Source organism: Rhineura floridana, chromosome 11 (genome assembly GCF_030035675.1).
Source record: "Rhineura floridana isolate rRhiFlo1 chromosome 11, rRhiFlo1.hap2, whole genome shotgun sequence".
NCBI lineage: Eukaryota > Metazoa > Chordata > Lepidosauria > Squamata > Rhineuridae > Rhineura > Rhineura floridana.
The window spans coordinates 53,812,099-53,833,668 of NC_084490.1; the positions used below are offsets into that span (position 1 = coordinate 53,812,099).

Consider the following 21,570-nt stretch of genomic DNA (forward strand, 5'->3'; position numbering starts at 1 on the left):
GGTGACTGAGCCACTCTGCCTGAATGTTGTGAACTGCTGATCTACTCTGCCATGATCCGCTCATATAACACCTGTTCTGGCCCGTCTGCACTGGCTTCCTGTTTGTTTCCGGGCTAGATTCAAAGTGCTGGTTTTGACCTATAAAGCCCTACACGGCATGGGACTGCAATACCTGGTGGACTGCCTCTCCCAATATGAACCTACCCGGACACTGCGCTCAACGTCTAAGGCCCTCCTCCGAGTGCCATCCCATCGAGAAGCTCGGAGGGTGGTGACTAGAACCAGGGCCTTTTCTGTGGTGGCCCCCGAACTGTGGAACAGCCTCCCTGATGAGGTGCGCCTGGTGCCGACGCTACTATCTTTTCGGCGCCAGGTGAAAACCTTTTTATACTCCCAGGCATTTTAAAGTGTGTTTTAATGGTATTTTCATCATTATTTGTATTTTTGGATGTTGTTTGGTTCTTTTATTGTTTGTTTGTTTTGTTTTCTTGATTTATTGTATTTATTGTATTTATATATTGCTTGTTTTTTATCTTTTTGTACACCGCCCAGAGAGCCTTCGGGCTTAGGGCGGTATATAAATTAAATTAAATAAATAAAATAAATAAATGATGGATAGCAGGTGAACTTCAGCCCACTAAAGCTGACTTGATGCATCTGCCTCAGAACTGTATGACCTTGAATCCTCCCTTGTAACTTACATGGGGTTTGTTTTATTAGACAAATTTATGGAGGATAAGGATATCATGACAGCTACCAGTCATGATGGCTATGTACTACAAGAAGTATCGGTTTGCCTCTGATTATCTGTTACTGAGCGTCATGAACGGGAGAGTGCTGTTGCCCTCATGTCCTGCTTGTGGACTTCCCAGAAGCATTCGATTGCTCATTGTTGGGAACAGGATACTGGACAAGGCTGGCCTTTGGCCTGATCCAGCAAGGCTTTTCATATGTTCTTTTTCTCTATGCGGACCAAGACATGCTGAAAAATAATCCTGAATGACTGCCAGTGCTAGGCAAGTTGCCTTTTCCAGGAGACTGATGTTGCTAGATGATCCCCTGCTCAACCAATGTCCCTGTACAGCCAGGCCTGGTAGAGGGGCTTGCCAGCCAAAAGGGCTGGTGTCTAACATCACAGACACAGACACTGATCTGAAGGAGAGCGAGGGAATCTCTTTACAGAGGCCTGTAACGTGAAAGGATGGGAGAACTGCAGTCAGGATTCCAATCAACTTGCATTATTTGGATGTAATGCCATTCTAAATTTGAAGAAGTAGCCACTTGGAATGGAACCTCATGAAGGCCATTTTCAACACCAGCAGTTGGGCAAGGCTCATATCATTTTGGTGCTGAACTATCTGGGCAGATGCCACCCCCTGGGAACTCTATCCGGAAAAGAACGCAATTCCTTGAGCTGTACTGGCAACTCCCAGATGAGCAATCTGCTACAAAGGCTGAATAAATATTCTTCTGAAAATTGATTAAGAACCATAGGCTTGTAAGCAGGTTACAAGTGCTTGAATGTATTTTCCCTTAAAATTGAAGAGATAACAGACAGACATATGGATTCCTTGCAGACAATGGTAGGCCACAACTGCGGTTGTGAGCTTTGTAAATGTACTGGCTTCAGAAGCCAGAGAGAGGGGAAGAGCCTTGAAATGCAGCTGCTAACATCCCTAAGAAAGCCAGTGTGACATGGTGGTTGGTATGCCAGACTAAGACAGGAGAGACCCTGCAACTGTGCCACTGAATAAGCACTGGAGTAAGTGCCCTCTCAGAACCTCCATGGCAGCAAAAAGAGATGCGCCACCAGCTGCAGGGAGTTTTTGGCACAGCCGAGAATGAATGGCTAGTAAGTGCCAGGGTAATGACAGGTGGCTGGAAAGCAGTCTTGCTTCATATCGGTTGCCTGTTGAGGAATGCAGGGTTTGGACTCAGACTTGGCTGGCTTATTACCAGAGTCCTTTTCCAGCCTGCACCTACTGGGGCACAGAACTTCTGCCAAACTGAAAGGCAGCCAAAATATATAAATAAAACCCCAAATCCTTATCTATTAGCAACCATTCCACCAGCAGCTGAGGGAGTTGAGACAGCATGGACTACACCATTGGCTCAGTTTACACCATTCTCTCCTGGAACAGTCATCTCAGTGGCCATTTTACCTGCTCATTACACAATTTATTTATTTTTAAAACTTATATACCGCCCGACTAGCAATAGCTCTCTGGGCGGTGAACATAGATACAATAAAATACAATATAATACAAAAACATCAGTCTAAAATCAAATTTCACAATCTAAAAACAGCAAAGGCTAAAATCAAATTACAAACATTACAATCATTAACAAAAAATTAAAATGCCTCGGAATACAGAAAGGTTTTAACCTGGCGCCGAAAGGATGATAGTGTCAGCGCCAGGCGAACCTCCTCGGGGAGACTATTCCATAGTTCGGGGGCCACCACTGAGAAGGCCCTTGATCTTGTCACTGCCCTCCGGGCCTCCCTATGAGTCGGGACCCGGAGGAGGGCCTTCGTAGCAGACCGTAGTGTACGAGCCGGTTCATAGCGGGAGAGGTGTTCCAACAGATATCGAGGTCCCGCACCGTATAAGGCTTTATAGGTTAATACCAACACTTTGAATTTGGCCCGGAAGCGTATTGGAAGCCAGTGCAAGCGGGCCAAAACAGGTGTTATATGGTCAGACCGCTTCGTTCTTGTTAGCAGTCTGGCCGCCGCATTTTGCACCAGCTGTAGCTTCCGAACCGTCTTCAGAGGTAGCCCTACGTAGAGCGCATTACAGTAATCCAAACGTGAGGTTACCAGAGCATGTACAACTAGCAAATTTTTGGTACCTGAATTTCCTTCTTTTTCTCTCTGCTCCCCATAAATTGCCGTGTGTGTGATGTCTTTTTAGATTATAAACCCCTTGGAGGGCAGGGCCTGTTGCAAATGCCTATTATATCTGAGGCTCCATTGGGGAATACTCGCAACAGAGCTTTCTTTGTTATGGCCCCTAGACTATGGAATGCCTTCCCCTGTGAGGTAAAACCAGCCCCCTCTCTTCCCATTTTTATACAGCTCCTGAAGACTCATCTTTTTACCCAAACCTTTGGTTAAATTTTTACTCTTTCGTATTGATGTTAAGGATTGCTTATGTATGGTTCTTTGGTATGTTTTTGCATTATTAAATTTCTAGATGGTTTTATGTATGCTTTGTATGCTAATGTATGCTAATCCACTTTGGAACCTGCATTCTGGGTGAGAGGCAGACAACAAAAAATAATTTATTATTTATTATTATCATTTTAAAATCTGTAGTGAGTCTTTCTTAAATCCACAGTTGGGCAATATTTTTATTAGTATCAAAAATGATACAAAATAATGTGCAAGTTTTCAGGTTCTCCAGAACTGGCCAGATGTTGCCAGCTGGGCTTTATGTTTTTTTAAAAGGAGTGGCAGCCATTGTGTCTTCATTCCAGAATCCTAAGTTAACTGAATACCTGCAAACACACAGTAGAGATTAATGTCTGCTATCTCCATCTTCAGACAGTTTAAATGCAGACCTCAAGGCTTCGACACCTAGCCTGATCTTTCCATTTTTAATTTGTTTCCTTCTCATAATAAAAGTTATTTCTGAACTGCTTTAGATTTTGGAGTTTTCCTCCCTGAAGGACCAACATGGCTGCCTTTGTTTTTAGTTGTTTTATTTCAGACACTTTAGATTACATAATATATTTATCATCCTCATGGTCACAAACGGAAAGGGGAAAAAGGAGGAAAAGATTTATTGAAATAGCTCTATAATTTCCTCTAAGCGCAAGCTGTGGGCATCCCTGCAACCTCTGCAGAAGCAGGATAAAGAGAGGGATCTTTCCTTCACTCTCAGAAATACGAAGCTGTTGCAAGTTCTGCCTTCACTGGTGGATGGGAGGAGTCATCCATTACTGAATGTCCTCATCTATGTGAAAACTAAAAAGGTCTTTGCCAAATACAGATTGTCAACTAGATTCTTCTCAGCTTCCTTACCTGTATCAAATAGAAACCCTCTCTTACCTTTGCTTCCGGTGTTACGACGGGCTTTGGAGGAAACTGCACCTCTGTAGCTTTAAGGATTGTGTTCTCTTGCAGAATATCTTGTTGAGACTGGTTGTGCCCAAAAGGCTGTAGAGGAGGAGAACAGCAACTTTTATGCCAAGTACAACTTGGGAGGCCCAGGGGTGGGGAGAATAGTGTAGTGTGCATATGTCAGTACATGGTCATTATTTACATTTCACAAGGAGGAATCCGGGAGGTTTCACAGAAATGCAGCAAATTTTATTTTTTAAAAAGAAATATTAGAAGGTCTCATGGTGGCGTACACAAATCTGAAAATGCATTGAGATGTTTGCTAAATAGACTGAAAATCAAAGAAATTCCATCTTGAACTTTTTGTCAATCAGGTGGTAAGATTTATTCACCCTGTACAATTTCCTATCAGTTAATATGTATTTGAATAATTGCCCTTACCAGTCTGCTTCCCTCTCATTTTCCTGTAAGTTCCAGCTCTCCCTTACCAAACCTGACAAACACTCCTCCCCAAATCACATAGCAGAACCTAGAATGTTAAATAAACGTTGCAGTTATGGTTCGGGAAATTCAACAGCAGTCAAATTACATTGCTTACCTTTCTGCCATAAAGGCACTGGTAGAATATTACTCCCACTGACCAGACATCAACTTTATTTGAAATCTTTGGAGGCTCTTTCCCAACCACAAAACACTCAGGTGGCAGGTACCTGAGGGACAGAGAAATTAACAGCTGCAGACTAGCACATTCATTTACACCAAAGTTAATCTCTTTCATCATCAATCTTTCATGTCTCAGAGCAGAAGTTGGCAAAGGACTACCAAGTTCCACATTACTGAGTATGGCAGTCATTTATAATGTTGAAATCTTCTTGTCAAAATTATATGCATTAATATAGAACATATAAATAGTATTATCAATGTGCATGGCACGTCACAGAGCAATAAAAAAGAGCTTACATTCTAAAGACAGCTGGTTGAAACTCAGCCTCTTGTTTTATAAGGCATACAAGTATCCTCACAAATTAGTCCTGGTTTCTTGAGGCACAATACTGGAGATGTCCACTAACTTTTTTATTTGAAAAAGATGCCAAGGTACTCCCACTTTCCTGGCCTGTGCTCTACACGGAAGATGCAAATAGATCAGCCTCCTGTGAGAGTTGTGAACAACTTGTGAGAACAATGTGGAAATAAGAGGTCCTAAAGAATAGGAGCTCTTCAGGAATAGGAAACCATCCAGGCTTATTAATATTTGTCCATAGTTATTCAAACAATTTTGCTGTTACCTGCCAGGGCCCCTGCAGAATAACATGATTCAAATTCCTAGCAATCAGGAATGACCTGCCTCCTTTCCTTTATTATACATTCACCATTGATTAAGGGCAATTAGACAAGTGCACTCAGCGGCCTCTTCACATTAATGAAACTTCCTTCCCTGGAGGTTTATTCTTCCACAAGTGGCCCATGTGGTCTAACTCAGATGGATTGTGATGGTGCTGCTGCTGCTAATATTTTTTACTTTAAAAATCTTTTTCTTAAAAACATTTACAATCTTTTAAAAAATATCTTAAAATCTTTTAAACCTCTTTAAACTTTTTAACAACTTTTTAAATCACATTGTACATTATACTTTCAGAAATGACAGAGATGGTTAAAAATAATGTCCTTATAAAGCTCTCTTCTTCACTCCACCAGGTTGCACCATAGTGTGCCATGCATGGAGGGAGGTATTACAGTCTCATTTAGTCTCTTCACCCATTGAACAAAGCCATACCACTGGCTCACAAAATCATCCTCACAGTCTGGCCATCTCAATGCTTGAACTTGTTTGGCCAGCTTCTCAGGTAGTGAATTATTCCAAACACAGTTATACCATTCTTGTATCGTACATCCATCCTCATCCTCCCAATGCTTTGCTATTACTTTTCTTGCAGCTACCAATAAAAAGATTAACATCTCTTTAAGTGGTATTGCTTTGTTTTGTTCAACAATAAATAATGCCAGAGTCTCCTTTTGAAGAACTGAATGTCCAACCACTATGCTACACCCCACCAACACCTTGTCCCAAAATTCTTGAATCTTTGGGCAACCCCCTATCATATGGTAGTACGTTCCCAAAGCAGTACAGTCCTTTCTCCAGCACTTAGGTTCACGTAACCTTTGAGGTACAAGGGAACATCTGTGTAAAACCTTGTGTATTTTCCCAAATCTTTGCTGATAACTGATTTTGGTAGCCATTTATGCCATGAGGCATCCCAGCGTACTTGATATAATTTACCCTAAAGCTTTCCCCCAAGTTTCTTTCAAGTTCATTAAGGTGCTTGGGTTCTGTTGTTTATTTTATATAATGATTATTTTGTGAGTCTCTATTAGTATTTCCATAGTCATTAAAGGTCTTATGGCTTGATTTTTAACTATAGTTGGAACTAAAAATGAATAGCTTGATGGATGTTATACTAAATGTGGTGACCATTTTGTTTTGTGAGAAAGGGTCTTCTCTTCCCCTTGTAAGCTGGAAACAGCATATGCTGCTTCACCTCCTCTTAATGGCACAGAGGGAAAGAAGGCAGTGGAGTGGAGCAGTGTGCACTCAGGAGACGAGGACAAAGCAGCAGCCACAGCGTACATACCTGCTCACCCACCCACTCATGACAAACCTCAGGTCAGGCAGTAACCTGTAGAATTCCAGCACTGCGGTGAAGTGAAAGAAAGTAAAAAGAAAGTGAAAGAAGCAGACAGAGAGAGAGCTGAACAAATGCGGCAGAGGCAGTGAGAGGGTAAGGAGAGAAGAGATGCAGGAAACAAAGGCAACCAACAGAGACAGAAGATGACGGACAGAGAATAAAAGGACATGGCAGAAGAAATGAAAAAGGTGGCAAATGAGAGACATGAAAGAAGGTAGGAAAGGTTACTGAAGAAAGAAGGCAAAATCAAATGGAAACATGAATGAAAAATTTGTGGCTTCCTCAATCTCGAGCATGCTTTTCTTAAGTTTTGAATTCTCTGCCATGTATTTAGCGATTGGACCTGAAATTTGGCCTCGGTATTTCCTCATGTCTAAAATGGATACATTGTTTTCTAGAATATCATTATGCTTAATTCCTTAATATGTATGTTGCATGTGTGTGACATAACATGTAAATTATTGCAGATGTGCTCAGTTGAGTTATGCACTTCTGGTACTGTTTTCGCGCTTTGTGTAAAGGATGATCTGAGTTGGCCTAGGCTCATGTAAGAATTATTGCTTGGTGGCATGAGACATAAGCACATGGAAAAGCAGTACAACTTAATGTAGTTTTTTAATGTGAGCTCCATCCTAGGTGCAGAGGCGTTTAGAAGATGGTCCTGTGTTTTCAGTTGGGGTTTTAAGTGTCCCACTTCTTGAAAAATCAAAGATCTCTATTCTAGCCTGAGTACATTACAGAAGTATTTAAATATACAGCAATTTACTGATCATAATACTTGGAGTCTGGAAGGAATCTTTCCTATAGTGACTGGGGGAAAGCAGCTTTCCTCCTGTAAAATAATGACTTGGCCTACTTAGTTGAATAAGCTGTTCTTTTCAGTCTATGATATTAAGGGTCGTTCAGTGCAAGAAACAGAACAGAGCACCCACCAGTAAGTGCCAGCCCCTTGTGATGTTAGCTCCATGCCATCGACTGAGTTATAGCTGTCATCATCCATGATCTTTGACAGGCCGAAGTCAGTGATCTTAATCTCACCACATGCAGTGCCATTTACTAAGAGAATGTTACCTGGAAGAAGGGGAAAAAACACTTTCAAGATGAGTATGTCCATTACATTTTTGGGGGGAGGGGGTAATGGAAGCAGCAGGCTGTTCCAAATGAGAATGCAAAAAGAGACTAAATACACATCTATTTATTTTCAGCCAGTAGAACACATACTGTGTGGAACCCACTCCCCTAAACAGTAAAAGGATTCACAGTTTCCACATGTTTCATGTGGTTAGGGTTCCTTGGTTAAGGTCCCATCCCCTGTACTAAGACAACCAGCCTTCTCCCACTCCACTTTAACATTTACCCATAAAGAAACATGATACCAGCAGAGTTTTAAAATTAAAATTGTACTACATCCTGGAAACAGCTCCAGCCAACTCAAACAAGTGAGCCAAGCCACAATCTACAGAGAAAGGTAAAACAATAGTTTTAAAATGTTATGGGTCACTAGCGATCTGCTTTTTAAAGACGTGCTTATCCTTTATTACTGTTTATTATACAGCCTCAAGAGTGGCTGTATACTATAGCTAGCATGGATTTTTCACATTCTGCAATGTTAAATTGAAAATACCCCCCATTTCATCCCGATGTTTCCCATAAGCTCATTTCAAAACAAAACCTTACAAAACTTAATAGTCCTGAATGCTTGCTTAACAACTCTCTAAATTTTCATGGCAATACACAAAACAGAGAGAATAGAGAGTTCAAAGTATAAAAAGACAGAAAAAAACAGACCCATGCTGGACTTTTTTCTCTCAAGAGTTCTCATAATCTGTTGAAATTAATTAAAAATCAGCCATGTTCACAGAGTACCTGGAATCCTATTACTGACCTTACCCCATACTCTGACCTTCATCTTCTGCAGTTTAAGTTAAAAAAATGCCTGGCTGATTTTTAATTAATTTAAGAAATTTAGCATTGAACTGAATCATAATGTCGAGCATGCTCAGTAAGAACCAACTGTCAGTGTTCTAAAAGCCAGATTCATGGCTGCTGGGCTTGCCTAATCGGGGCCACACCTGCACCAGAACTTTATTTCACTTTAGACAGTCATGACTTCCCCCAAAGAATCCTGGGAAGTCTAATTTGTGAAGGGTGCTGAGAGGAGACTCCTATTCCACTGAGACAGCGCCGGTGGCCAGAGTGGTTTAACAGTCAGCTGCTCTGATTGAAGCTCTGTGAGCAGAATAGGGCATCTCCTAGCAACTCTCAGCACCCTTCACTAACTGCACTTCCCAGAATTCTTTGGGAGAAGCCATGACTATCTAAAGGGAAATAAAGGCCTGGGTGTGGATGTGGATAGGGACAACTTTGGTTTAAATTTGGGTGGGAGGCTACATGTGCCTGCTGTAGAATAAAAAGGCGGGGGAAACCCTGAAAAGAATGATACCTGTCCACAATGTTTTCCTTTTGGAAAGGAAAGGGGCTTCCAGTCTTCCCAATGCCCACCCATCCAATCTCTTCCCTTCCTCCTCCCCCCTTTGTCCCTCCCCCAGGTCATTTTCACCTAACCTAAGCATCATGGTACAGGAGTGTCCTTCACCCCTCCCTTCCCCTCCCCCATCCCCTTCTCCTCCTTCCCCCATGGTCAGTTTTACCTATCCTAGGACTACAACCTGAGAGACCAGGGTTTGAATCCCCACACAGCCATGAAGCTCACTGGGTGACCTTGGGTCAGTCACTGTCTGTCAGCCTCAGAGGAAGACAATGGTAAACCACCTCTGAATACCGCTTACCATGAAAACCCTATTCATAGGGTCACCATAAGTCGGAATCAACTTGAAGGCAATCCATTTCATTTTCAAGCATGATTGCATGGGCGTAAATCCCATTGAACTCAATAAGTATGCAAATGATCAAACTGCCCTCCCCTCCTCCTCCCTTTTGCCCCTTCCTCCATCCTTCCCCCTCCCCTTCCAATCCACTTTCCCTCTCCCCCTCCTTCCACTCCCCTCTTCCCCCTTCTTCTTTCTCTCTACTCCCCCCCCTCCATGGTCAATTTTGCCTATCCTAGCCATGATTGCAAGGGAGTAAATCCCACTGAACACAATAAGCATGCAAATTATCAGATCTCCTGCTTCCCGTGTGCATTCACTATAGCTGCCCAATCTCACTGCTTTTTAAAGTTTCATAGAAATATCTGTGGGCTATAGGTACATTCTGAAACCGTAAGATTTTTTGCCTATTGTTGTTGTGGTGGTTATGTGCCTCCAAGGCAACTATGACTTATGGTGACTCTATGAATTAGTGACCTCCAAGAGCATCTGTAATGAACCATCCAGTTCAGATCTTGTAAGTTCATGTCTGTGGCTTCCTTTATGGAATCAATCCATCTCTTGTTTGGCTTTCCTCTTTTTCTACTTCCTTCTGTTTTTCCCAGCATTATCATCTTTTCTAATGAATCATGTCTTCTCATGATGTGTCCAAAGTATGATAACCTCAGTTTCATCATTTTAGCTTCTAGTGATAGTTCTGGTTTAATTTGTTCTAACACCCAATTATCTGTCTTTTTCTTAGTCCATGGTATCCACAAAGCTCTTCTCGAACACCACATTTCAAATGAGATGATTTTTCTCTTATCTGCTTTTTTCGCTGTCCAACTTTCAAATCCATACATAGAGATCCGAAATACCATGGTCTGAATGATCCTGACTTTAGTGTTCAGTGATATTTTTACATTTGAGGACCTTTTCTAATTCTCTCACAGCTGCTTTCCCCAGGCCTAGCCTTCTTCTGATTTCTTGACTGTTGTCTCCATTTTGGTTAATGACTGTGCCAAGGTATTGATAATCCTTGACAAGTTCAATGTCCTCATTGGCAACTGTAAAGTTAAATAAATCTTCTGTTGTCATTACTTTAGTCTTTCTGACGTTCAGCTGTAGTCCTGCTTTTGTGCTTTCCTCTTTAACTTTCATCAGCATTCGTTTCAAATCATTACTGGTTTCTGCTAGTAGTATGGTATCATCTGCATATCTTAAATTGATATTTCTCCCTCCAATTTTCACACCTCCTTCATCTTGGTCCAATCCTGCTTTCCGTATGATATGTTCTGCGTGAAGATTAAATAAATAGGGTGATAAAATACACCCGTCTCACACCTTTTCTGATGGGGAACCAATTGGTTTCTCCATATTCTGTCCTTACAGTAGCCTCTTGTCCAGAGTATAGGTTGTGCATCAAGACAATCAGATGCTGTGGCACCCCCATTTCTTTTAAAGCATTCCATAGATTTTCATGATCTACTCAGTCAAAGGCTTTGCTGTAATCTATAAAGCACAGGGTGATTTTCTTCTGAAATTCCTTGGTCCGTTCCGTAATCCAACGTATGTTTGCAATATGATCTCTGGTACCTCTTCCCTTTCTAAATCCAGCTTGGACGTCTGGCATTTCTTGCTCCATATATGGTAAGAGCCTTTGTTGTAGAATCTTGAGCATTACTTTTACTTTCATGGGATATTAAGACAATAGTTCAATAATTACTGCATTCCCTGGGATCCCCTTTCTTTGGAATTGGGATGTATATGGAACACTTCCAGTCTGTGGGCCATTGTTTAGTCTTCCATATTTGTTGACAAATTTTTGTCAAAATTTGGACAGATTCAGTCTTAGTAGCTTGTAGCAACTCTATTGGTATGCCATCTATTCCTGATGATTTGTTTCTTACAAGTATTTTAAGAGCAGCTTTCACCTCACATTCTCAAATTTCTGGTTCTTCATCATACGGTTCCTCCGTGAATGAATCTGTCATCCTGGCATCTCTTTTATAGTTCTTCAGTGTATTGCTTCCATCTTCCTTTTATTTCATCTTGGTCACTCAGTGTGTTCCCCTGTTGGTTATTCAACATCCCTACTCTTGGTTTAAATTTCCCTTTCATTTCTCTAGTCTTTTGGAACAGGGCTCTTGTTCTACCCTTTTGGTTGTCCTCTTCTATTTCTATACAGTAACGACTGTAATAGTTCTTTGTCCCTATGTACTAGTTTTTTATGCAATTTGCCCATTAGTGAATATTATTTATATAGTGCCAGTGGTTATAGTACTTCACAGAGCAACAACAAAAAGCCAAGTCCTGTTCTGAGGAGCTGACAACCTAAAATCTGAAACGGACAAAGGTTTGAAAAATATTCAAGAAAAAACACTGGAATGTAGAGCAGCCTTGCTGGTTCACAGCAAAGATCCTTATGGTCCAGCATCCTGTTTACACAGTGGCCAATCAAATGTCTATGGGAAGCCCACAAGTGGGCCCTGAGTGCCACAATACTCCCTCCACTTCCAATCAACTGGTATTCACAGGCATACTGCCTCTGACAGTGGAGGTAGAACTTCTGCTTATTCTGTAGTACAAAAAACATCACACATCCATGATATTATCTTGGATGGGCGGGCAGACCTGGCATGTATTACGGAGACTTGGCTGGATGAGGCCTCAGCTCCCATTCTTGAGGCCATGTGCCCGCCGGGTTTCCGTTACGCACAGCAGCCGAGGGTAGGAAGGCGGGGAGGGGGAGTGGCAGTCATCTATCGGGAGTCTTTAGTTTTTGCCAGATCTCCTCTTCATAGGACTAAGTTTGTTGACTGCATGTACTGGAGGTTGGGCCCGAAGGGCAGTTTGGGGATCCTGCTTGTGTACCGCCCACCCCGCTGCACAGCAGACTCCCTGGCCGAGGTGCTGGAGGTGGTCTCGGCTGTACGGGCGTTGTCCCCAGAATTATTAGTGCTAGGTGACTTCAACGTACATGCCGAGACCACTCTCATTGGAGCCCCTCGGGATTTCCTGGAAACCATGGCTTCCTGGGAACTGCACCTTAGTAATATTGGGCCCACCCATGTAGCCGGTCATGCTCTCGACCTTATGTTTGTCCTGGGAGGGGAGGGAAGTGCTCTGAAGTTGGGGGTGGTTTCTTCCACCCCTGTGTCATGGTCAGATCACTATCTGGTAAATATAGACTTCTTGATGCCACACTCCCTCCGCAGGGGAAAAGGACCTATTAGAATGGTCCGCCCCAGGTTCCTGATGGATCCAGAAGGATTCCTGACTGCGCTTGGGGAATTGGAACCTGCTGAAGGCTGCCAGGTCAATGCCCTGGTGATAGAGTAGAACGAGGGAATCACCAGGGCATTGGACCGGGTGGCTCCGAAACATCCTCTCCCCCTGAACAGAACTCAGTTAGCACCATGGTATACACCACGGTTGCGTAATCTGAGACAGGAGGTGAGACGACTAGAACGCCGGTGGCAGAAATCACGTTCCGAAGATGTCCGGACACAGGTTAGAGCAGCAATAGCTGCCTATCAAGTGGCAGTGAAGGCAGAAAAGAAGAAGTTCTTTGCTGTCTCCATTGCGTCCGCAGAGTGCTGTCCCAGGAGGTTGTTCCAAGTGGTCCGAAGCCTGGTCGGTCCAGTTGCTCAGGAACCCTTGGAACAGTCAAAAGCCTCCTGTGACAAATTAGGAAAGCACTTTGCTGACAAAATCGAACAGTTGCGGAACTTGATCCTGTACGCCGTGGATACAGTGAATGAACCAGAGTTGGCCAGTTGCAAGCCGGTCAAATGGGATCGGTTTCGGCCTCTCCCTTCTGAGGATGTGGACAAGGTGCTCTCAACTGTGAAGCCTACCACATGTCTAAATGATCCTTGCCAGTTGTGGCTCCTTGTGAGCTGCAAAGAGAAATTGGGCGAGGGGATTAAGGCGGTGGTTAATGCATCCCTGGAGGAGGGTGTAATGCCATTAGCCCTCAAGGAGGCAATTGTAAAGCCCATCTTAAAGAAGCCCTCCTTGGATCCCCAAGTTTTGAACAACTTTCGCCCAATTTCAAATTTACCATTCTTGGGCAAGGAGCGAGTGGTGGCCAATCAGCTGTTGGCACACTTGGATGAAACGGATTATTCAGATCCATACCAATCGGGTTTCAGGACTGGACATGGAACTGAAACAGCCTTGGTCGCTCTGGTGGATGATATGAGGGCATTAGATAGGGGAGAATTCACCTTTCTTGTCCTCCTCGATCTCTCAGCGGCTTTTGATACTGTTGACCACAGTATCCTTCTACATCGCCTGGAGGGATTGGGAATAGGAGGCACTGTACTGCAGTGGTTCCGCTCCTTTCTCTCCGATAGGCATCAACAAGTAGCATTGGGGGAAGAGGTTTCAGACCCTTGGCCTCTCAATTGTGGTGTGCCACAGGGCTCTATCCTCTCTCCCATGCTATTTAATATCTATATGAAGCCGCTGGGGACAATCATTAGGAGATTTGGGCTGCAGTGTCACCAATATGCGGATGACACTCAGCTCTATCTCTCGTTTAAATCCTCACCAGAGTTGGCTGTGGAGACCATGTCCAAGTGCCTGGAATCCGTGAGTGGATGGATGGGAAGGAACAGGTTGAAACTGAATCCCGATAAGACCGAGGTGCTACTCGTGGGGGACAAGGGAAGGTTGGGAGATATTGACTTGATGTTCGATGGGGTGAAACTGCCCCTAAAGGACCAGGTCCGCAGCCTTGGGGTTGTTCTGGATTCCAAGCTGTCCATGGAGGCTCAGATCTCGGCAGTGAGCCGGGCAGCTTGGTACCAATTACACCTCATACGTAGACTGCAACCCTACCTTCCTGTTCATCAGCTCCCATTGGTGGTACATGCCCTGGTCACCTCTCGTTTGGATTACTGTAATGCGCTCTACATGGGGCTACCCTTGAAAACGGTCCGGAAACTACAACTTATACAAAATGCGGCGGCTCGACTACTTACAAATTGTCGTCGCCGGGAGCACATCACTCCAGTGTTGTTCGATCTGCACTGGCTTCCAGTTGTTTTCCGGGCCCAATTCAAGGTGTTGGTATTAACCTTTAAATCCCTACACGGTCTCAGCCCAGCTTATCTGATGGAGCGCCTCCAACGCCACCAATTATGCCGCCCGACAAGATCAGCCACACAGGGCCTTCTCTCAGTCCCGCCAACTAAAACAGCTAGGTTGGTGGGGACTAGAGAGAGGGCATTTTCAGTGGCAGCCCCCACTCTCTGGAACTCCCTCCCGTATGATCTCCGGCATGCCCCTTCCCTGAATGTATTCCGCCAGGCCTTGAAGACCTGGCTTTTCAAATAGGCCTTCGGGACTTCCGGGGAGGGTTAATCCTTATGACTAATTGCCTATTACTCTGAACTGTCATTGTTTTATAATTTTATTGTTTGTACTGTATTATGATGTATTTTATTGTAACTGAGTTGTACAGAGTGGCCACTGGCCAGATAGGCGACACATAAATTAAATTATTATTATTGCTATTATTATTCACTTTCTCCACACCATGCATAATCTTATACACTGATGTCATGGATCACCCCTTTATCTGAACTAAAAAGCCTGTTGTTATAACCATTCCTCATAGGGGAACTGTTCCAGCCCCACAATCATTTTGGCTGTCCTTTTCTTAATCTCTTCCAGCTCTACAATATCCTTTTTCAGGATACTGCACAAGGCATTTCAAATGTGGTCACATTGAAGGTTTGTATGACATTGATATTGGCAGTTTAATTTTCAGTCCTTCCTAATGATTTCTAGAATGGAATTTGCCTTGTTCACAATTGTCACACACTGTGTCAACATCTTCATTGAGCTATCTACTAAGATCCAAAGGTCTCATTCCTAGTCAGTCACTGCCAATTCAGATCTCATTAGCATATATGTGAAGTCTGGATTTTTTGCCCCAACGTGCATTACTTTACACTTACTTATATTGAATCACATTTACCATCTTAGTGCCTTTATTTGGAGATATCCTTTTGGGGTTCCTTTTAATCCCTTGTTTCAACCACCCAGAACTATTTGCAATCAGCAAACTTTACTACCTTGCTGCTCATCCCTACTCTAGATCATTTATGGACAAGTTGAAATGCACAGGTCCCAATACTGATGCACGGGGAATTCCACTTTCTACATCCCTCCAATGAGAGAATTGTTCATTTATTCCTACACACCAATTTCTATTTCTTAACCAGTTACTTATCCATAAGAAGATCATACAGCTGTGAGGACTGGAAACTTGCTTGTTATACAACCAATGAAAACTGCAGCTCTCATGATAGAAAGTAGAAATATACAGAGCATAGAGTGCCTTGGCCCACTTTCCCATGCTTTGTTCCAGACCCACTGTGAACATACCTGGCTTGAGATCGTAGTGAATAATGGGTGGCTTGATTTCATTTAAATATTTTAATGCATTCACAATCTGCATGATTATAGACCGTGCTTCTTTCTCAGTCATTAATTTGTGCTGTTTCAGGTAGAAGTCCAGATCGTTCCCTTCACAGTATTCTAACACTGTACAAAACCTGGAGGAAGTGAAGTCAAGCATAATGGCTTATGTTGTTATAATAGTGTTCAAAGTCTCCCCCCTTCTAACCCTAGGAGAACTGTAGTTGCAACCAGAATCTGGCTACTGACAATATACCACTTTTGTCTCACAGTGACAGTTCACATGGGTTAGTTATCCTGGAATAATCTACTCTTAACTTGCTTCAATTTGTTTATATGGATCAAGGGGTTTATCAGAGTCTTATGCAGTTTGCCCTGTGGATAAATAGGAATTTTTTGATTACCAGTTTCAATTGATTTTTTTTCAGATTTTTTTTCAAATTTATATCCTCAAGGGAACTCACCACAGAATCCATATAAAAACAGCATTTCTAATTTAAAGAGCAAAGTAAATTAACACAGAGATCAGCCTACAGTCACAGCTTCACTGGTTTATTCTTAACATTATCTTGGTTAAGAGTGTGGAGGTCACACTACTGACTTGTTATTCATAATGAGACAAGTAGATGGTGGTTTCAATGTGGGAGAATTTTCATAACTCTTGTAATAGACCATTGTTGAGGTTTAGATTTACAGCAGCTATTCCTCTCTGTAGGGGTAAAGATTTATTTATATAAAACATTTATAAACCATGTTTTCTCAATAAGCCCAAGGATATTTTTGGAACTGTCCTAGGATTCCATATAATATTAAAACATATGACAGATTATGAACTATGCTGGTTCTAGTAGTGGTACTTTTTTGCTGTGTGAAAACTAGTTTTACAAGATAATTTGAAAATTAATATCCATTTATTAATAAACTGACCACAAGCTATACAGGGAAAAATCCTAACCAATACTCTTATATTACTGAATTACAAATGGTACACTGTAATTTCATTCTGTATGATATCTTATTTTGAAACACTGAAACTCAAAATCAGTTATCAGATAGAACGAAATTACAATGTACCATTTGTATATGGTCAGGGTCTGAGTACTTTTGCAGGACACTGTAAAAGGTGAAAGTAAATAATGAAGTTAAAGCTTGGGTAGGAAGACGAGAAGATAATATGTTCATTTGGGAATGGAGCTTATCTTCAATCAAAATGATATTGTGCAACTTTATGCTTTATTAAGAATGATTCAGTGTAGACATAAAATTAGTATTATTTATTATGGTGCATGATGGAAAAGGTTTTATTATGTACAAGGTGTTTATTTTATGTAAAACTCATGTGTTTCAAGTAAACAGTGATGTGTTTCAAGTACAAGAAGAAATCAGAATTTGGGGTGATTCAGATACTCCTGCCAGGTCTGGTAGAGGGCAATCAAATAGAGGGATTTTTTTTTTTTTTGCAATACTGCCCTCCTTGGTACTCATCAGTACTGCTATTTTTTAGGTGAAGGTGTGTTTTCCCCAGACCTTTTAGTGGTTAAGGTGTTGGACTATGACCTGTGAGACCAAGGTTTGAATCCCCACAGAGCCATGCAGCTCACTGGGTGACCTTGGGCCAGTCACTGCCTCTCAGCCTCGGAGGAAGGCAATGGTAAACCCCCTCTGAATACCGCTTACCATGAAAACCCTATTCATAGGGTCGCCATAAGTCGGAATCGACTTGAAGGCAGTCCATTTCCATTTGATCACTAAATATTCTTTTATCTTTGCTAACTACTTCTAATATTTTGATGCTGATATAAGTTGTCATCATATTTTAATGACATTTTGTGAACTGCCCTGAAAAGTTCTGAATTGAAAAGTGGTATAAACATATTTTAAATCAATAAAATAAATCTGCCACCTTAAAGACCATTAACCAAAAGGTGAGCTAAAAATATGATAAAAACAAAGCACATATAGATACAGGAAGCACTTCTTGATAATAGTGTAAAACTTCTTAAGAGTGGAATTCACTGTTTCCCAGAAGTGAACAGAAAGGGATCAGAAGGCATGAGGGGATGAGTCTTGAATGCTTTGAGTTATCCACAATATATTTACTGAGTCCTCAGCCTTAAAAGTAGCCATCTCACTCTGTAGTAGACAATGACATTCCTCTTTAAACTCGGTCTCGGGATATATTCCAGTGACACATAAGAAGGATTATATACACATTTTTTACTGCTGAGATGCATATCCTTCTGACTAGCTTCTAATATTTTGTTGAAATGCATCTTTGCTGCAAAGCCGAATACTTACGTAACATTTACATAAAAACTGCATGGTCAGAAGCAATCCTTCACACTCAAGATCACCTATTTATTTTATTGGATTTATACACCACATTCCTGCCAAGGCCCCCCAAGGCAGTTTACAATTTTAAAATACTAAAGCAAATTATATAAAAATGTAGAGTGACAAGAGTCCTGTCATGCCAACTGAGAGCTGGCGGCACAAGAGCTGTGGCCTGTGCTCCCTCAGGTCACATAGGCCTGTCTTAAGCAGCACCAGGGAAACATGGAGGAGGGGCTGCCCCAACAGTTCTCTCAGGTGTGGATGGTTCTGTCAGGAGCCGATGGTAAGCATGCTCCCTGACTTCATTACAGCTTTGTTCTCCATTAACCCTACCCCATACATTTCTGCACATCCAATCATGGCAGTTACAATATAGCAAGGCTATGTGATATCCCCTGCCCTTTTCAGTTCCTTGCTGTAAAAGCCTATGTTCCACAATTAAAGGGACTAGACAGCCATCAGGGAGCGATGGTTACCCTGGAATACTACAATTGTTTTCTTTTGTATAACCTTTATATTCTGAAGGTCTTATACAACAGTCCTCCCATTTTCATGTTGAGCTCCAAGAGATAAGGAGACCCAAGAATTCAAAGTGACTTCAGCACAAGCATTCAAATGGCCTCTTTTAGAGCAGAACTGCACAAGGGGCAACACTTACGAGTCAGTGTCCAGCGAGAAATAATCATACAGCTTAACTATGCGAGGATGATCCAGCTCTTTATGGATTCTGTACTCTCTACATGCATGCCTGTAAGAACAAGACAGGAGTCCTTATTTAACTTTATTTTCTTGTTCTCTCCTATCCCTCTACAACTTGGGACAGGTTACAGTTGCAATAAATAAATAAATGAAAATAAAAATCAAATTTGAACATGTTTTTTGTAAAATCTCAAGACTACAAAGTGTCATTCTAAACACCAAAACCCTCATCTCATAATGCTTTCAGAAACAGCCCAGGCTTGTGCCCAAGAGAAAGGAGATTTGCTGCTCTGGGAGAACACTTTTCTACCTGTTGCTTTTGTAGTCTAAACTTGATAAAGGATTAGAATAATTAAGAGAGCCTTCTCACAGATGACGACCAGATATAAGGGAGGAGACAGTTTTAAGGTATGCAGAGCATAAGCCACCATTTAGGACTTTATAGGGGTAAAGCCTGCATCCAGGAATGAGGAGCCTAGGTAGATGCTGAACCACAACATGCTCTTTTCAGGGATCTTTCTCCACTGAGGCTGTATTTAAACATTCTGTTCTTATATCTTGCCCTTTCCATAGCAATTTCAGTTCCCTTCATGTCCTGCCACTTCAACTGTGCTAAAGTGGGCAGTAATGGTACGGTTGGACTTACCGTGAACGGTGTTTCTTCATGGATGCCATGAGGTCTCCACGTGGGTTACAGTCCCCAATCAGCTCGAGACAGGAACCTGTCATAATTTTTTTCTGGCTCCTCCCCTTCTTACTGAGGTGATGCCAGTTCTCTTTCTTGGCTAGCTCGGAACTTCACCTCAGTGTAACATAGAAAGAAAAGAAATCCGAGGGTATAGACGAACAGAATAAGATCGGATAGCACATAGTACAGATGGAATTCCCAGCCCCTCATAGGGAGGGTCGTGGAGACCTCATGGCATCCATGAAGAAACACCGTTCACGGTAAGTCCAACCGTACCTTCTTTCATGGATGCCAGTGAGGTCTCCACATGGGACGTACTAAAGCTCGGCCATAGGGTGGGTCTATTGATTAAGGACCTGCTGTAGAACTCTACGACCGAATGCAGCCTCCGCAGATGCGTACAAGTCCATTTTGTAGTGCCGGGTAAATGACAAAGGCGAGGCCCAAGTTGCTGCCCTGCAGATCTCCTCCAATGGGGCATTAGCCGAAAAAGCCACTGTTGTGGCTGCCGCCCTAGTAGAATGCACCGTGATCCCGTGCGGCACGGGTTTACTGAGTGATCTAGGCCAAGGAGATGTATGCCTTCAGCCATCTCGCTATAGTTGAGTTTGACACCTTGTGGCCCAGAGTCGGAGGGTGGAAAGATATCAGCAGAGATTCCGATCTACGGAACTGTGCTGTCCTATTGATGTATACCTTCAACGCCCTCCTCACATCAAGGGAGTGCCATGCCCTTTCCGTGGGGTGTTTAGGGTTTGGGCAAAACGTGGGCAGCACGATCTCCTGTCGTAGGTGAAACTGAGATCTGACCTTTGGAATGAAGCCAGGAGCGATCCGGAGTACAACTCTATTCTTATGGAAGGTGCAGAGGTGTTTTAGCATTGATAGAGACTGAATCTCTGATACCCTGCGTGCTGACATGATTGTATGAGGAACGTGACTTTGAAGGTGAGTATTCGCAAAGGAACCGTCTGCAGAGGTTCGAATGGAGGTTTTTGTAGTGCGGTCAGTACTGTATGCAGGTGCCATGAAGGAAATCTGTGCACTACCGGAGGGCTAATAACGGTTGCCCCTCTTAGAAATCTCTTGAGCAACGGATGTGACGCTAGAGAAACCCCTTCGTCTAAAGATAGAACAGATGCAAGTGCCGACAGTTGACGCTTGAGGGTGTTAGGACGTAGACCCTGGTTAAGGCCCTCCTGGAGGTACTGCAGAATATGTGGTGCAGATGCCGTCATAGGATCGGTGTCGTGAGCTGTACACCAACGTAGGAAAGCTGCCCAAGTGGATTGGTATATCCCGAGCGTAGACGGTCTACGTGACGCCAGGATAGTTGCTGTTGCGTCAGGTGAGATCTGTAATGCTAACAGCCTGCTCCGTTCAACCTCCAGGCGACTAGTTGAAGCCAGGCTGGGTCTGGGTGGAGGACCGGTCCCTGATGTAACAGGTCGTGGCGATCTGGAAGTGCGAGCGGGGTTTTGACAGACATCTGGATGAGGTCTGCAAACCACGGTCTTCTCGGCCAGTATGGGGCTATTAGGACCACCTGTGCCTCTTCCCTCCTGATCTTGTTGAGGACTCTGGCTATGAGAGGAGTCGGTGGAAACGCATACAATAGAAGCTGTGGCCAGCTCGCCGTCAGTGCGTCTGTCTGTTCTGCCACATGCGTCTGGAATCTTGTAAAGAATCGAGGGATTTGATAGTTTGCGTCCGAGGCAAAAAGGTCCACTTCTAGTTTTCCAAATTGCTGTTGAACCATCAGGAAGACACTTCTGTTGAGTGCCCATTCCCCTGGGAATATCTGACGTCTGCTGAGCCAATCCGCCCGGTCGTTCATTGCCCCCTGCAGGTATTCCG

At 42.9% G+C, this 21,570-nt stretch overlaps 1 protein-coding gene across 5 annotated transcripts in view; it reads right to left on the reverse strand.

The window, feature by feature from the left end:
- The window catches only part of TLK2 (tousled like kinase 2), a 60,664-nt gene that overhangs the window by 5,795 nt on the left and 33,299 nt on the right, over nt 1-21,570 (reverse strand). For all 5 annotated transcript variants that reach the window (XM_061590895.1, XM_061590897.1, XM_061590898.1 and 2 more), the window contains exons 17-21: nt 18,985-19,074; nt 15,960-16,129; nt 7,683-7,821; nt 4,665-4,776; nt 4,055-4,162 (exon numbers count right to left, since the gene is read on the reverse strand). In XM_061590895.1, the coding sequence (XP_061446879.1) occupies nt 4,055-4,162; nt 4,665-4,776; nt 7,683-7,821; nt 15,960-16,129; nt 18,985-19,074 (619 nt within the window). The remainder of the gene's footprint in view (nt 1-4,054; nt 4,163-4,664; nt 4,777-7,682; nt 7,822-15,959; nt 16,130-18,984; nt 19,075-21,570) is intronic.